The 18,377-nt window shown below is 46.1% G+C and overlaps 3 protein-coding genes across 3 annotated transcripts in view; 2 read left to right on the plus strand and 1 right to left on the minus strand.

Annotated features, from left to right (window-relative positions):
- Positions 1 to 18,377, plus strand: part of LOC135383160 (uncharacterized) — a 359,001-nt gene that overhangs the window by 64,110 nt on the left and 276,514 nt on the right. The gene's annotated exons all lie outside the window — the stretch shown is intronic.
- LOC135384350 (uncharacterized) lies at positions 4,651 to 5,718 on the plus strand. The gene has a single exon (XM_064613555.1). The coding sequence runs from the start codon at positions 4,651 to 4,653 to the stop codon at positions 5,716 to 5,718; it is 1,068 nt and encodes a 355-aa protein (XP_064469625.1).
- On the minus strand, positions 6,117 to 6,698 carry LOC135384351 (uncharacterized). The gene has a single exon (XM_064613556.1). It carries the CDS (start codon positions 6,696 to 6,698, stop codon positions 6,117 to 6,119), a length of 582 nt encoding a protein of 193 aa, XP_064469626.1.

The following is an 18,377-nucleotide window of genomic DNA, read 5'->3' on the forward strand; positions in this document are numbered from 1 at the left end:
ACGAGTCGCGACCAACGCAACAGCCTAGGCCGACTTCCAAGGAAAGCGTACCGGCATGTGATCATCGGGGAAACCCAGGCAAAACCTCCTGGCAGCACGGCCGGACTGGGCATAAGTAAGAAAGCACCAACACGGCTTTACGACAACGAATGGCGCGAAGGCAGCTAACGATAAAAGTGACAACAAAGCAGCGACAAGGATAACTTCCGGGAATGCAGACGCAGCATTGTGATTTTTTTCTATTTTCAAAGTGCTGTCCTTTGACAATACAAAAAACCATCTGCTGTACACCTAACTTTTTATTAATATGCGCGTTGCTCCACACATGCGCATTGCTTAGAACTCAGTTGATGTTGATGTTGACGAAAAAAATAATAGGGAGGAATAGGGAACTCGGTAACATGCCTCATACCCTAACGACCTTCGTTTTGTGGTTGTACCAATATAGCAGCTGTCTATGAACCAATCAATGTCAATCCGTATTACAGGTCACTTCTTTTTATTTAGTTATTTTTTTTTCCTATTCAAAGACGTACCCGTGAGGTACCGCGTTGGCATCTATGTTTGACACAGGCGTCTATATTCAGCGACACCTGCGTTCTTTGCACTGGCATTGGAACCACTGTCCCACACTTGCCTACGTCTGTGGATGTAATGGCGCAATGGACGTAACAGCTCGTCGTGTATGATTTTCCGTTGGATGTAACGGCTCGCTGTACGTACTGACTTATGGATGTATCGACCAGAAATGGACGTAAAGTCTCGTTGGATGTAACGGTCGTTTGTATGTAAGAGCAGGATGAATGTAACGACTCGTTTTTGGATGTAAGAGCACGATGGACGTAGCGGCGCGTTGGATGTAGTGGCACGGAATCGCTCCAACTCTAGAGCTCAATATTCTTGGTAACAAGCATCCGTTCTGGCATAGCGTGTTACGGCGCTAGGGACAATGGACATAAACGTGCAAAGGCAAAAGGGGGACTCGACTCGCCGCCGTAACCCACAGCGCAACCACAGTATTTTCTCGCTTACTTTTTTTTGTGCGTGTGTGGTAAGAAGAGAGAAAACACCGAAAAGTATTCACTGTTACCGGCCATATTACTTCCAAACTTAATAATACGTACAGCGCAATCGTTCTGCAATGAACATGGTAAGGGATAGACTTTCTTTTCTGTCGGGAATCCTGACCAGTATGACGCCTTGACTGGTTGGATCTCTTGACTCGTCCGTCACGTGACCGGTTGGATCCTCTGACTCGATGGATCTGTTGACCCGTTGGATCTCTTGACCGGGTTGTAACTCTTGACGCTTTGGATCTTTTGACTCGCCTGTCACGTGACCGGTTGGATCTCCTGACTCGATGGATCTCTTGACTCGTTGGATCTCTTGACCTCTTTCCCCGCTACTGCTACTTTACGTAGAATACAAAAAGTGGGATACAGAGAAAAAGCGAGACACCGAAAAAACAATTTTTCTTATTGCTGTTATTTACTCGTCATCCTGAAAGACACGTATGGTATGCTCCATTTTAGTGATCCTCGTCAAATATAATAAAAAAAATAGTGGAATGTTCACATGTATTCCAGATGATTCAAGCGCGTTCATCGGCGTACTGTTCCGACTTTTTCTTCCTCCACATTGGCGAAACACATATCGGAACGTGGCTAATATATGCAACGGGGCTAAGTTTAAAGCGGCCGTAAACAGGCCACCAAACATTTCTGAAATAATGATACCCCATGAAAGAACGCAGATCATAATACCCAAATATACATTTCGTTCGGCTCGTGCCAGCTCATTGACCCATATAACTGATTTCAAAGAAGAGTAACCAGCGAGCACCTCTCCACCACGCGTACGTCACATGGCTACGTAGCGTTTTGCCGTCCAATCGGGGGGCCGAGCTGCGCACATGACGTTTCAAATTACCAGCCAATAAACATACTTTGTTATCATCTGTGAGTCGGAGCGCTCAGTTTGTTTGTGTGAAACGACGTTTTGCGCTCCGTGGTACCGAAATTCAACGTCATGACATCGTCAACATCTCCTGCTGGCGCAAACGGCAACAGTTGGGCTGCTATCACATGACACGATTTGACCCCGGGTTCCTCCCAGTCACGACGTGACATGGCCAGCACGCTATCTACTGTACCACGCGAGCTGGTGACGCGATGCCGCGTGGCTCAAGCCAAAGTACGGCAGCCCAGTTGTCGGAACCATTCGAAGATGACGAAGATGTTCCATCGCGCACCTACCTAAGATTCCCGAATTATGGTCCCGGGTATTCATTCGCGCTCGTGGTGTGCTGCGTGCTACTGCCCAGAAAACGTAGTGCACGTATGATACCTAAATTAAACGCATTTCTTTTTCAGTTTGAGGCTGTAACTGTTTAGATTTTGAATAGAAGAGGATTCACGTTCATCTAGTCCAATTCCGCATTTGAAATAAAATCATACGCGGAGCACTCGATCGTAATTGGTGAGGAAAGCGCTACGTCAGAATGACGTAAAGTTAGAGCGCGGAGCGGAGCTAAAATGCGAAAGAGTGCAGTGAATATTTCTTCCGTATGCAAGCGCCTTTTGTTTTTGAGCGTTAGTAATTGCAAGGAGTTTTCACTGCCTAAGTTTCAATAATTGAAGACAAAGAAATGTGCACCTTTTGTACCTGTTTACGGCCTCTTTAAACTGAATAAAAAACACTCCATAATCTGCGTAAGCTATTTGTGTTGATCAGATGCCGCCAAAGGATCACAGCTAGGTCGTTTTTCTTTTCTGTGCGTCCTTTCTTGCTGCCTTTGCTTCCCGAAAGTTCTTCGAGCAGAGCGGTAAACGAATAGCCAGTTTTGGAATGTCCTCTCTGCATTACGGTAGTCTCACATCTACCCTGGCATATGGACCATTTAAAATTATTTAAATAACTATGTCCTGTCTTTTTCTGTTATTTTTCTCTCTTTTTTTTTTTTACAGCGATAGTTGCATCAGTTAGGTTTTTCCGGCGTTGACGGTGATTATGGCGAGCATAGCAGTCACAGTATGACGTGACGTGGTACATCACATAAAGTTGCAGGTAGAAATGTATTGTGCGCCGAGTAATAAAAAGTTGCGCCACGAGTCTCGGAAGACTCTATCTGACCAACGCCGAAGACGCCTTCACCTTCTGCCACGGCGAGGAGAACCCGGGTCCACCACCGGCTGACGAGTTCCATTTTCTGTATAGCCGTGTGCGTAATAAACGTGAGGTCGCTGCCTGCACATGGTGAAGGCCTCGGGATGCCACCCGGCCGGTATTTAACCGGCATGGTACGGTACGGTAGGTACGGCAGCTTCACGGTGACGTAATGGACGGTCGTCTACTGACACTCCGTATTGCTCCGGTTGAACGTTACCCATCGCAATCATCCGGAGATTTTAACGTCGACATCAGTGGGCCAAAAGAGCGAGCGGTTTCGCAGCCTTCTCGTTTCCCAAGTGGCCCTGTGTCTCTTTAGACGTGAAGGTACCCACCGCTCGTAACGGTACGTACGTTGACATAGTCCTCTGGAAGGACATTCCCATGGAGTTCCAGTGCCTCGCCTTCTCGGTGTACTTTATTGGCCACATTCGTCGCTCTTTGAATAAAGCAAGTGTGAAGACAGTTATCTATGTGGTATGGTGAACACAACCATGGAAACGTTGCGCCCATTGATGCGAAGATGATGCAGCTAAAGTTGTCACCTCATCGCGCGTTGGGGCGAACAGGTTTTTCATTCCATTTAATTTTATCAATCCTTAAGGGCCCTTCAGAGGGCATTACATGAGGTTGGGTGGTTTGATCAACAAAGAGCATAAGAGAAGGAGATGTACTACATAGTTGTCAAGCATTCACAGAACTGAAATCAAGAAAAGAAAGTGAGAAAACAATTTTCAATTTTCAATCAAGGACCATCTCAGTGATTCATGATATGTCAGGTTCTCTTTGTTCGTTTGTTCCCAAGTGAGCGGTGCATAAAGATATGAACACTGCAAGGTCTTCGACACTGGTGATATCACACGGCAAAGAATGTTTTTTATTTTTTATTTTTTTATTTAGAGAACCACATGTCTTGTACACATTAAGTACTGGAAAATGCAGAAGCTGTTTTGTGTCTGCCTTCTTCATGTACCTCTCTACCAGCTTGCGTGTGTGTATGCCATCTTATCCTCATCACCACCACCGTTAGGAGCTATATATTTCACAAAGCATTTCTGCGTATCACTTTCAAGACCTACCCCGCAGGGGGCACTGGCTTCGGCTGGTGTTTGGTGAGTGGCGCCACCATGGACCCCAGCCCCCAGTCCTAAGGTGTTAACCGTACCGTGCCGAGGGGATGCAAGGTGAAGGGTCAGAAACCTTGAACGGTGGCGGTCGGGGTCTTGATCAAGCCCCGGCCGATGGGTTTTCCTTAAAACTCCGGGACCTTCCCACATGTATGAATGTGAAGTGTGGGTGACCAATGGGAACATTCATTTTCTTAAACCTCATATGGTTAAAAATTATATTCCCTCCTCGATCGCGGGCGGCAAGCGCCCGCGGACCGAAGTCTTCAAATAGGCGTTCGACGCCTTTCAAGCAAAATACATTGTCATTAGCAGTGCAAGCACTGATAATGAACAGAACACTCCACTTGGAAAAATGTCACCGTTTTTCATTGAGAAGGCGGTGGCATCGCTCTCAAAAAATGTGACTGAAATTAAGCGCCTCAGATCAGGTGACTTATTGCTTAAACGTACCTCGGAAGCCGACTGTGAGCGAATTCTGAACACACAGCAGATGCTCGGAATCAAAATATCATCAGCCTTGCATAGGACTCTGAATACCTCCCGTGGTGTTGTGTCGTTAGCTGAACTCATTGATGTTCCGTCAGAAGAGATTCTTGAAAATCTGAAAAGCCAAAAGGTGATCGACGTAAGAAAAATCAAAATCAGGAAGAACAATGAGTACATAACGACACGCAACACAATCCTCACATTTGACTGCCCGACTTTACCAGAAAGGCTCAAGGTAGGGTATCTGACTGCAGAGGTGCGGCCATATATCCCTAATCCACTCAGATGCTTCAAGTGTAACCGCTTTGGCCATCCTTCCGATACTTGCAGAGGTTCTGCATGCTGTGCCCGCTGCAGCAAGCAGGACCACAACTCTAAGGAGTGCAGAGGGCCGGATCACTGCGTCAACTGCGCAGGTGACCACCCTTCATACTCTAGGTCTTGTCCAAAGTGGAAGTTTGAGAAAGAGGTGATGCACATCAAAGTCACACAGAAACTAAGTTATCCAGAAGCCAGGAAGAAGGCATCTCCGTTCCAGTTCCAGAAATCCTTTTCATCTGTCGTTAAAGAGAAACCAAAGATGATCTCATGCGCAACACAGACAGAGAATACAACACAAAGTGAAGAAACACGTACACCTCTCTCTGAAACACCACCCCCTGTAACTGTAACCACAGCTTCCCAACCCTCTTCTGTGGCGTCACTCTCACATGCGCAACATTCGTCATCGCAAACCGTGGAGGCAAGCTCCATGGAATGCGATGATGACACGAGCTCGCAAGGCTCGTTCGCGAGCGTGAGCTCACAATCTCAAAGAAAGCCTAAGAGCAGTATTTCGGGGAGTGGTTCACTCCCCGATATATCGCCCAAAGAACTCGCGGCTGCGCGGAAAAAAACTCCGAGACAGCCCATAATGCCCCCAAAGAAGAAATAATGAAAGTTTCTTTACACCATAGTCTCTTCCCTATGACGGAAACGCCTCTTGTGCACACGTTTCTCATTTTCTATATTATGGCGATCCTTCAATGGAATTGTCGAGGGCTTCTCACTAATATTGATGATGTCAATGATCTTTCGGACAAGTATGACACACTCTGTTTTGCGCTACAAGAGACTTATTTGAATCCACATCGAACACATACACTACGGAGATGGAACTTGTTCCGAAACGATCGGGTTGATGCAACACGTACATCTGGAGGTGTTGCTATTGTGGAGCGAAGTAAACGAGGTGTTCACACCACAATTTGCGGGAAAGAACTGAGGGTTTATTCCAGTGGCGGTTGCCACCAAAAACGAAAGTGGAAAAACGTGCAGCGTGCAGGCCGCGGCTTAACGATGGCGATGTGGGCTGCTACACTGCCTCCCCCCCAGACTCCGAGAGGAGCGGTCAGCCCAAGTGACATGTCTGGTGGCGCTCAGAGGAGGCTGAGTGGAGAATGGAGGCGGGAGGGCTACTGGTGGCTCGGGTGGCTCCACAAAGGCTGGCTTGAGTCTGTCCAGGCTCACGGTTTCTGTTTTGCCATCAACCGAGATGGTAAAAAACTTGTTTGAACGCCGGAGAATGGGGTGAGGGCCGGTGTAAGGTTGCTCAAGCGGGCGGCGGACCCTGTCACGGCGCATGAAGACATGCGAGGCAGAAGACAGCTGCTGGGGGACAAAGGAGGATCTGGGCGAGGGAACACGAGGTGAGGCAGGACGGACGTTTGCGAAAGCGCGACGAAGCGTGTCGACGTAAGTTCCGGGGGGAGTGGAGACCTCTGTTACGTCAAAGAAGTCAGCCGGGAGCCTGAGGGTAGTGCCGTACACTAGTTCGGCCGCGCTGCAGCCGAGGTCGGCCTTGACGGATGCGCGGATGCCGAGGAGGACGACGGGCAAGACAGATGACCAGTGGGCGGTGTCCTCGTGGGCCATGATGGCAACCTTTAACTGGCGATGCGATGCGTGTTCAAATCACGTTCGGGTCACCAGAAATTGTGGAGCGAAGTAAACGAGGTGTTCACACCACAATTTGCGGGAAAGAACTGAGGGTTTATTCCAGTGGCGGTTGCCACCAAAAACGAAAGTGGAAAAACGTGCAGCGTGCAGGCCGCGGCTTAACGGTGGCGATGTGGGCTGCTACACTATCCTCACATCAAAAACCCTCCCTGCAAAGCACCTTCCACTAAAAACAGCACTCGAGGCAGTTGCCGTTCAAATATGTCTTCAAGGGGTCATAACTGTATGTTCCGTATACCTGCCACCATCAGCTGTGGTTGCTCAGAACACTCTCGAATCTTTAATTGACGAACTCCCGCCGCCTTTCCCCTTACTGGGAGATTTTAATGCCCATAACTGTTTATGGGGCAGCTCGAGAGTCGACCGGCGAGGAAAAATGCTGGAAAACGTATTACTCTCTAGGTCTATCTGCCTTCTAAACAGAGGAAGTCCTACGTATGTAAGCAGCGCTAACCAATCTTTCTCTGCCATCGACCTCTCCTTGTGAAGCCCATCAATGTTTCAAACCATTGACTGGGCAGTAGAGCAGAATCCTCGGGGTAGCGACCACTTCCCGGTTGTCATGAAACTGCATAATACCACAAATACCTTAGGTACACGTCCACCTCGGTGGAAACTGTCACAGGCCGATTGGACTCTCTTCAAGGAGAAGGCCAATATCCTAACATCTTTCCAAGGCTTAAGTATAGAAGATGCCAATAATCTTGTTACTGACACTATTATAAATGCCCCCAACAGTCAATCCCACAAACATCCGGTCGACTCCCTAAGCGCTCCAAGCCTTGGTGGACGAGCGACTGTGAAACTACACGCAAAGAACAAAATCGGGCGTGGGGTGTCTTTCGAAGGCACCCCACTACTCCAAACTTAGTGGCATTCAGGAAAGCACGTGCAAAAGCACGCTGGACACGAAGACAGGCGAAAAAAGAATCTTGGAAAAGTTTTTTTGTGTCTTCTTTAAATTGTAACGCTCCCTCAGAACTTATATGGGACAGGCTAAGAAAAATCAAAGGAGACTACACAAGTTTATCTGTCCCATTACTGCATGTAAATGGCGTAGTTTGTCAGAGTTTGGAAGAGCAGGCCAATGCCCTTGGGGAGCATATGCAACATGTATCCAACTCAGCTCACTACAGCAGTGATTTTTTGAAAATAAAATCATCTGCTGAGAAGCAGACGATTCCAAGCGAGGGCGGTGACAAGTATGCATACAATTCACTCTTTACAATGACTGAGCTACAAAGGGCTCTGTCATCCAGTAGAGTTACAGCACCAGGTCCCGATCGTGTTTCCTACTCCATGATCCAGCACTTATCTTCCACATCTTTAGGATCCCTTCTTGATTTCTTTAATCTTGTCTGGCGAGACGGTTGTCTTCCGTCTGGCTGGAAGGTGGCAACCGTTGTTCCATTGCTAAAACCTGGAAAAGACCCCTCAAACCCTTCCAGCTATCGACCCATAGCGCTCACAAGTTGTCTAGGGAAAACTTTTGAGCGCATGGTGAATGATCGCCTGATGTATTTCCTTGAAGAAAATAAATGTCTCGATAAATTCCAGAGTGGCTTCAGAGCTGCGTGCTCGACAACAGATCACCTGCTGCGGCTAGAGACTGCCATCAGAGAAGCATTTGTCCGAAGGCAGCATTGTGTGTCCGTATTTTTCGACATCGAAAAGGCTTACGACACTGCCTGGCGGTATGGTATTCTGCAGGACCTGCACACTCTGGGAATAAGCGGCCGCATGTTTCGCAGCATTGCCAATTTCCTTCAGGGACGGTTATTTCGGGTCCAGCTTGGATCGACACTTTCTCGCCCATTCATACAAGAGAACGGTGTACCGCAAGGATCCGTCCTAAGTGTGACTCTTTTCATTGTAAAGATAACAACAACAACTTTATTTTCGGCCTTGGAGAGTGGGGAGTTTCATCGCAACAGGCGATACTCTACCCCAGTGCTTCCTTCCCAGTCCTCCTTCAGTCAGGTATTTACTGTATGTAGATGACGTTCAGATTTCTTCTTCCTCTTCCAGCGTTGCTAGGTGCGAACGTCAACTCCAACTCACAATAAACAAGTTGGTCAAATGGTCGCACGAAAATGGTTTCAAGTTTTCTCCGGAAAAGACAGTATGCGTCTCTTTCTCTAGGGTACGGGGAGTGTTTCCCGAACCAACACTTAAAATGGGCAGCCACGACATTAACGTAAAGCCTGAGCATGAATTCCTTGGACTTATATTTGACCGGAAATTGACTTTTCTTCCTCACCTCAAACACCTCAAGGTAAAGGCCATTAAATCCCTAAATCTTCTGAAGGTGCTTTCTCACCGGTCCTGGGGAACAGATCGTGATACACTCAAGAAGATCTACGTCTCCACTGTTCTTTCCAAATTGGATTATGGGTGTGCTGTGTATGGTTCAGCACGGCCATCTACACTCAAAATCCTCGATCCAATACACCACCAAGGACTGCGTTTAGTACTCGGAGCATTCAGAACTTCTCCGATACAAAGTCTATACATAGAAGCGAATCAGTGGTCTTTAGAGAGACGTAGGTTTTACCTCGCTGCTTCATATGCACTTAGAATCAGGGGTCACCCCGAGAACCCAGCATATCAATGTGTGAAAGATACACAATTCAGGCAGCACTTCTTGAACAGACCTTCAGCCGTGCCTTCTTTTAGCGTTAGAATGTCACAAGCAGTCGAACACTATGGCTTTCCAGAATACAACTGTATGATTCTTGAGACAACTAAGAAAATCCCTCCATGGCAGCCCCCTCCAAAATGCAACGTATCCCTTTCCAGATACAACAAGCGTGATACTGCTAACAGTGTACTCCAGCAGGAATTTGAGGTGTTAAAGGATAGCTTTGGCAGCCATGTAGAGTTGTACACTGATGGCTCAAAGACCGTTTCCGGGGTATCGTGCGCTATGGTCACTGGCACAGTTACAAGGTCACATCGTTTGAAGGTCACCATGTCTGTCTTCACAGCGGAAGTGTATGCCATAATTTTAGCCCTGAATTATATCTTACAAAATCGTATCAAATCATCAGTCATATACACAGACTCTTTGAGTTCCTTACATCTGTAGCATTCATTGCACAAAAGACCCCATTGTCCATCGTGCAAGGCGCATTGCAAGCAGTATAGCTAACAGGGCTTATCGGTTACTGTTCTGCTGGGTACCCAGCCATGTTGGGATACCTGGAAATGAAAAGGCCGATCGAGCAGCTGCTGCTGCCCTAACAAACGACATTACGGCTTTCGACATTCCATCAAAAGATCTCAGGCTATGTTTAAAAAGCAGCATTAACAGACACTGGCAGAGCTTTTGGGACCAACAGACAAGCAACAAATTACATGCTATAAAACCCAAGATAGGCCCTTCCCCATCTGCATCAAATCGACTGTATGAGGCGCTATCTTGTCGGCTCCGTTTGGGACACACATACTTAACACATGGATATCTCTTATGGGAAGAAGACCCTCCCGAGTGCAATCACTGTGGGGAACAACTCTCAATCCTCCATATCCTCATTATATGCCCAGCGTATCAGCATCTTCGTGAACGTCATTTTGTTTTATTCTATAGAAACTTCTTACCACTGCACCCGGCGCTTTTGCTGGGCGATGAAAGTTTCATACCCTTTTAAAAGATCTATATGTTTTTTAGAGATACCGGGTTTTTAAAGGATCTGTGATTTTAATTACTAACCCAGCACTCAACACTGTTTTAGTGAATACACAAATTTTACACAGATAAAACTTACACTGGTATTTGGCGCATTATGGCCTTAGTAGCTAATGCGCCAGAAAAAACCCAAATCAAATCAAATCAGATCAAACTTTCAAGACCTCAGCATGTGCAGTGTGGTACTTGCAAAATTTTTACGGTTCAAGGGCTTACAACCATACCCGCAATGTAATCGAACGAGTCGTGCACCTGAGAGGTGGTGGTGATGGTGCGCCCATTCCTCCCATCGGGTGTACTGGTGACTTACAAACAAGGCGCGGCCAATCTGTTGTGACACACGTGGTTCGCTTTTACGGGCACTCTGTCCTGTTCTGTCCTGAGGAAAGCCATAAACCGAAAATCCCTCTACTTCGTAGGGAGAGACGACCCCAGTGTATACACTGTGGAGAGCAACTCTCTGTACTGCCTATCATAACGTGTCCATTGCACGAAGTTCATCGTCTGCGTCACTTCCACAAGTTTTATCAATACCATTTACCACTTCATACAGCCCTATTGCGTGGTGATGAACCCCTTTTATAGTTTTATATTCATATTTTTATTATATTTATATTACCTTTTATATTTTTTCTAAGAGACATCGACTACTTAAATGCTATCTATACCTGGTGTAGCGCTGTGTACTAGTCGGGCAGAGAAAGAGAAGGCATACCGAAGCTTCTCGTTCGTCTGGACAGGCGGATGAACACGTAATTGGCAGGTAGATAGCTGAGCGAAAGAGCGCTTGGTACGCTGCAGCGCGCAAGAAATATGTAAACCGAAACCAAATATAATTACTCGGAAAAATCACCAAAGGTCGACGCGGGTTTATTTCTGGAATATTTTTCGCAGAAAGTCCCGCTGGATAAAACAGCAGGAGCCTCACGTAAAATTTAAAAGTTTGAAGCTTTATTTAATTAATTAGCGTATGCAAATGACTGCTCAGCTCTTTGCCGATTTCTCAGGGATGCTCACTGAAAAAGGAGCTTTTCGATAGCATCACCTGTCTAACACTGGCGACCTTCGTGAAACACCCGGTATAGCTCTATACAAAGTCATTACCGTATGGTATCAAGCTTTGTGCTTGAATTCGTATAACAATTTGCTTTTAACCTAATCGTTCTACTTTTACCTAGTCACACTTGTCAGCGCAGTTTTGGCGCTCTATAGCCTTACTTCCTTGTGCCATAACCATCGCCATCATAATTAAAGAGCAATATCATACAATACTACCAATATAATACTAACAAAACAAGAAAGACTTCAATCGGAATCCATAACGGTCCCGTGAATACCGTTTCGTTCACAGTGCCTGAATGGAACCAACCGAGGGAAAGCAACATCCTTGCATGCGTTCCCTTGGAAGTTGGTTCCTGGACGCACATTCCCCATGGGTAGGAAGGGAGTTGCCTCATGGGTGTTAGTCGTGATGTTGCCCACCTCTGTGAGGCCGACAACGGCGAGCCCTCTCACCACCACCACCACCACCACCATCCGTCGATGTATCACTATTTTGGGCATTTAATGCAGAGTGTAATGAAATGCTGAAAAGCACGCGTTGCAAGGGTGGTGATGTATTACGTAGCTTAACTTCCACCAGGTTCTGAAGCTACTTTGCTATTCTGGTAAAACGAGACACTTGCTGCTGTGCGGTTGGCAGGTAGCGCTTCAAGCGGGCTAATTACCGAAACATCATTAATCCGTGTTGGCACGGCAGAAGTTGCTGTGTCCCGGAATACGCGATGCGAAAGCGGCTTTGGCTTCGCTTCAAGTGATTGGCATTAAGCGCTTCATCCAATGGAACAACTTTTCACTGTTAGCGAAGGGATTCAAAGTTGGACGGGAAAACAGAGCGCCTGACAGTGCAAGAATACGGCTTTTGTACGTAGATCTGCTGGATGTACTTATAGATTACCATGGCTTGTGTTCGCTCGTTATTGCAGGTGGCCGTCCTGCGCTCTTGTTCGTGTGACGCTTTGATGTATTCTCGTGCTGCATAGGTTAGGTAAACGGGTCGTCGTGCTAATGAATGTGACCGCTTGCGTTTCAAACTAATAAGTGGCAGCACGTAACGAGAGAAGAGGTACGCTAAATGTTGAGAGCGGATCAGCACTTGTAGCCAAGGCCTATAGACCTGTTGCTCTGGGCCAGGTGGCGCAAGCGAGCAGCAACATCAGCGCCCCAAATTATGCAACACTCCCTAGTTTAGCAGACGACGCGGCACTTTCAAATACACGGTCCCGAGTTGTTCGCAGTTTTCAAGAATCACCGCGTTTTCTGTGGATTTCCTACAGGTTTTGCAGCTTTCCTTGGCGCCATACCGTTTGCAACACCGTGCAAAACCCGCTGATGAAACTCCTTACTGTTTGGATCCGTGACCGCTTGGGCCAGAAATGGCGCTGTGCAAACTTCAGTGCAACAGCCCTGAGCAACACAGAGTTTTTGTGAATACATCCCTCTGCAGATCTTACTGTATGATTAGCCAGACCGTTAGACGCAAGAATACTACCGTCGGTGTTATTGTTAATTATTGTTATTGTTAATGCTACCCGTTATTGCCGGTGTTATTAAATGAAACCGCAGGGTGAGAAGAAGAAACGGGTGTAACCGTCACATTTTTCTAATAACATTCCCTCGTCTGATCATTGGCATGTAGACTCTCGAAGACATTTCCAGAGAGCGCAGGAGGAATTATTAGTCGAGTTTCACGCACTAAGAGACCGCCAACCAATGACAGTTGTCCGACTATGCACTCGTATAGTTTCGAAGAGATATCGAAGAGATATCACCCCTTTTGCAGGCCATTGGGTTTGGTAGTAGATGGTAACCTCACTGGTTAGTGCGTCACTTTGCACGGCAGGCCTCAACCGTGACGACATGTCTGCAGAAGCGGGAAGTGGCTCAAGTGAGAGTGCTTCATATTCTTTGACATTTTCCTGGAGCGTACCCTCTTCGCATCTTGGACGAGGCGCTTGGTTGCGGTACGGCACGTCAGCCGTGTACAGCTCCTTACCTGGAGCATACGTAATGAAGAAATTGCATTGATGAAATTGCGGTGGAGTTAACTCGTCGATTTGCTTGATGGAAAACAGGGGAGAGTAGCTTGTGATCTTTCGACCTTGTCACCGAACCGCTACCACAGTCAGCACCGTGATAGTGGTGCTGTGAACAATGTGGTTGTTTCTTAGTTCTGGAAGAAGCTGCAGAGCTACTGTGTGGCCGTTGATGATTTATCTCAGACGTTTTTCTTAATTGTATTTATCGTCCCAGTTAAACGGTACCTCGTGTATTGCGGAACAGGAACAGAGAGACGTGTTGGAAACAGAACAAAACGTCTCCAAGGAGACGCGGAGGAAAAACATGCGGGAGCCTCCCCTTCCACAATTTTACTGCGGTGTCTTCGAAGTACTCACCAATTTTGTACGATGCTTTTGCAGCCTCAATGCGTGCACACCCAAAAGTGCAGCCAATATTTCGACTCCCATTCCAGGTTGTTCCCTTTTACACAATATTATCTCGTTGTCTCCCTCTCTTCCACTATCTTGATCTATCTATGTCTGTACACGGTTCATAGCCACAGTCGCTCCCCCGTGCTGCCGCGTAATTAGAAAATTCACCCGAGGAAAGAAGATAGCGGCAACATAGTAAGGTACTGCAGACATGTTGAATCCGTTCCCTCGAAATTCAAACACCATGTGTCTCCGATCCATTGCGGTCTTCATAGGATGCTGCGACCTCGTCTCCCTTGTCGCCTGCGTCGTTATTGTCGTCCTCTGGGCGGGAACCTGACCTCTCCTCCTTCTCATGTCCTCTCTTGTTGTTGAGTAAATGCTCATGCGCAAAGTTCACGCCGGACAACACAGTGTGGAGCACATTCTGTAGTGCAACAGAGCTCACCGTATTATGTGAACGTCAACGTTGCACCGACTGAAGCGTCACGGTGTTCGGCGCAGGCAACCCATGGAGCGACACGTGACAATGACGTAAATCACGGGGAGCTCTCTACTCCGTAGCATTGACTTGTCTTTTCCAGGATTGAGTGTGATCTGGTATGTTCCGCGAAAGGACAGCGCCATGTAACCAAGCAACCAAATCAACCTCAACCACAAGGAGACCCTTGAACCGAAACTCGACAGATCCCTGAGCAGGAAGCATACTTTACAGGAGCTTTTCCTGCTCAATAAAGTATCAGGCAGTAGCCTTATTTCGCCATATGTACGTATACTCACATGCTTCCTATATCGTCGAAGTACACAGCATTATCTCGGCGTACTCTGCACATAACTACGGCGAAGTTAACGAGCATTGACTCGGGATCATCGACATAAATCAGTTCAGTAAGTCCGAGCCAGCGTGGCCTCGAGTGGTGGAGGAAATCAGCTCCCGCTTTTGTTTCGCCCGCCGAAGTGGGGAAGTTGCCCTCCAGGGACGCTTAAAAGTGCGGACCGAAGCGAATCGACGGCACTGCTCTTTGGGGACTCATCAAGGTTTGGTTTGCAGGCACATAGGATAGCCTCGTACTGACAATAGGAATAAAAACAAAATGGAGATATACCTGCACGGCGAGAGAACGGCAGATTTGATAGGTACACTAGAAAAAGTGAATTCGATCATTTGCGTGCTGGGCGTTCGATGATGCATAGCAGGAAGGCGGGGATGTGTTGGGTGGTCGTTTGTACGCCCCTTCAGTTGTATTCGATGTTGAAAAAGCTGTAGTTCTAGTTCCTTTTTTGTTGTTGTCGTTGCTATCGCGCAATAAAAATAACACTAGAAAACGATGGGTACATAGGTATGTACTCATAGGTAGGTCCAACGTAGGCGTGAGTAAAATAAGTGTAGTTGCAGCAATAAGAGGTGAAAAAACAAAACAAGAAAAATTCGAATATACCAGGGGCGTTCAAGTCAAACCGGGACTTTTCATTTTTCGCAAAAGTAAAATGAACTTACAGGCGAGAAATTAGTTTTATTTTTCAACGTAATCTCTAGCTGCACTAATGCACTTGTCCCAGCGTTTCACGAGGGCAGCGTAGAAATCCTTACCGGCGCGTAGCAGCCATTATCAGACCGCATTCTTGACCTCGTCGTCGCAGATGAAGTGGCGGCCCTCAAGGAACGCCTTCAGTGGCCCGAAGAGATGGAAATCGCTGGGGGCGAGGTCTGGACTGTAAGGGGGATGTGGCAGCAACTCCCAGCCAAGTCCTGTAAGGTGCGTGTCGTGAGGTGCGCGGTATGCGGGCGTGCATTGTCCTGTAGGAGGAGGACTCCTTTGGTGATGAGGCCCGGCCGCTTTTGCTTCAGCGCTTTACGCACATCCCTGAGAACCTGGCAGTAATATGCACTATTGGTCGCACTATATGCATTATTAATATCGAGACATGTTATCCGTCGGTCCTTGAGGATCAGGCGCTCCACAAGTTGGATGTTCTCAGGAACTCTGACACTGGGCTCTGAGCCGCCCCGGCCGGGATCGCCCAGCACTGATGTACGGCCGTTTTGGAACCGTTTGCACCACTAAAACGCTTTGCTGCGGCTAAGTGTATCGTGGCCATACTGAGCCTGAAGTTTTCTGTGAATTTCAGAGTACTTTACGCCTTCATTCACGAGAAACTTCATGACAATTCGCTGTTCGATGTGCGTGCTCACCTCGTTGTCAGCCATCTTGTCCAGCACGTGTCTTCTGTTTTGCAGAAACTTTGGACCAATGGAAATGTTGCTTGAAATGTTACGCCTATCGGCCTAGACATGCAAACTGCATACCTTCCAAATGAGGTAAAAAGGTGAACAAGAAATAACTGATGTTCTGAGGCTGGAACAACATAGAAGGGATAAATACATACAAAGCCTCAATTTACCTAGAAATTAACGATGAACGATGAAAGTCACTGAGAGAGAAAGATGAAAGTCACGATGAAAGTCACAATATCATCAGGTAAAAAGCTCTTTGTTCAATGATGTTGTGCCATCGTACCTCTTCTTTCATTTGAATGCGAGATTGATGAGAGCCAAACATGATAGTTTATTCCTATTGCTTGGCGCTCTGCCCGTAGATATTGATGTTCTTATGATCACAGAGACATGGTACAAATTTGATCATGACTTTTTCCTTTTGCCTAACTATAATCATTTTGTTTGAAACCGCCAAAGCTCCACTGGCGGTGGGGTGGCTATGCTGGTTCGCTCAAATTCCTTCAACTTGCTGCGTGAATTTTGTATATCCAATTCAGATTGTGAAATACTATCTGTGAAGTACAAAAACGAAATACTTGCTGTTGTTTATCGCCCTCCGCAAGGTAGTGTCCCAACCTTCCTCGAACAGCTTGAGTTAATTTTTTCATATGCATGTGAAAATAAATGTCGTGTGTTTCTAAGTGGTGACATTAATATTGACATCTTGGGTATTTCACGCAGTGGATATGATTTGATCGTCTTGCTTCATTCCTATGGATTTTCAAATCAAATTGAAGCTCCAACTCCCATTACTGCTACTACTCCTATTACTCTACCAGCACACTACTTGACGTATTTATCAAATTACGATTAACATAAAATTGTTTCCGGACTTTGTATTGCGAGCGATATAAGTGACCATCTCCCAATAGTAGCTGGTGTTTAAAAGCCATTCAAAGAAACTATGCCAAGCACAATTACATTTCAACATGTTAGTTCGGCTACTTTAGACATGTTCTGTGAACGTTTAGGTGCTGTAGATTGGGAATTTTTGAATATCTATCAATATTGGATTGGATTGGAAAAGAAACAAAAATATGGAGAGGTTTAGTCGCGACCCAGACCCATCCGACCCATCTGTCGAGATGTTAATGCTGCTTATAATGCTTTCTTTTCAATTGTGAAACAAATTTATGATAACTGTTTCTCGTCTAGAAATATGCGAAAGGCTAAACGTGCAAAGAGACTTTGGGTCACTCATAAATCGATGTCACATATCCGGAAGAAGTATGCTCTATACAATGATTTGTTAAAAACCAATAACTTAACTAAGTTAGCAGAATATAAGAAGTTGCGAAACTTTGTAAATAATGAACTAAGACAGGCAAAATAAAATTATTACAAGATACTATTTGACGATTTATAATGCAAATTATAATGCACTTTGAGGTGATATCGAAACGCCTGAAGTCTATCGTAGGCACCAAGGGAAACTCCAATGACATTAATAATCTCCTTGTTGATGGAGAAGTGATTTCTGAGGTAAGCTTGCTGACGTCTTTAACAAACACTTTGTAAATACTGGAGTGCACCCTGGATGAATATGCTCTTCACAAAATATCACTTTTAACGCCGATACTAGATTTTTTCCCCCGACAGATGTTTCCGAAGTGCGGTCTGTACTTACGCAACTAAAACCTTCAAAGAGTATAGATGCCTATAACATGCAGGCACGTCCTGTTAAATACGCTAATGCTTGTCTCGCTTACCCTTTATCATTAATTTGTAGCTTATCACTAAGTACAGGCGTGTTTCCGAAGTTAATGCGGACTGCTAAAGTCGTTGTCCTTTTCAAGGGTGGAGACAAGAATGATTTAAAATACTACAGACCCATTTCAGTACTTCCTATCTTCTCTAAGGTCCTAGGAAGAATAATTCACACCCGTCTCTCAAATTTCACTGAAAAATTCGGCCTTATTGCTCCCGAGCAATTCGGCTTTCATAAGGGAAGGTCAACGGAGCTTGCACTTCTTTATCAGAAAGAGCATATCCTGAAAATATCTGAAGATCGTTTACTCACTCTGGGTATTTTTCTAGACTTCGATTGTATTGATCATAAAACATTGTTGTTGAAGCTCTTTTCCTATGGTATTAGAGGCTTGGCGTTAAACCTTATTGATTCTTACCTAAGTAGTAGA

The sequence above is a fragment of the Ornithodoros turicata genome, chromosome 2, assembly GCF_037126465.1.
Source record: "Ornithodoros turicata isolate Travis chromosome 2, ASM3712646v1, whole genome shotgun sequence".
NCBI classification, from domain to species: domain Eukaryota; kingdom Metazoa; phylum Arthropoda; class Arachnida; order Ixodida; family Argasidae; genus Ornithodoros; species Ornithodoros turicata.

Excerpts from the sequence above, each read along its gene's own strand:
- LOC135384350 (XM_064613555.1), top strand. The coding sequence starts at position 4,651 with ATGTCACCGTTTTTCATTGAGAAGGCGGTGGCATCGCTCTCAAAAAAT.
- LOC135384351 (XM_064613556.1), bottom strand. The coding sequence starts at position 6,698 with ATGGCCCACGAGGACACCGCCCACTGGTCATCTGTCTTGCCCGTCGTC.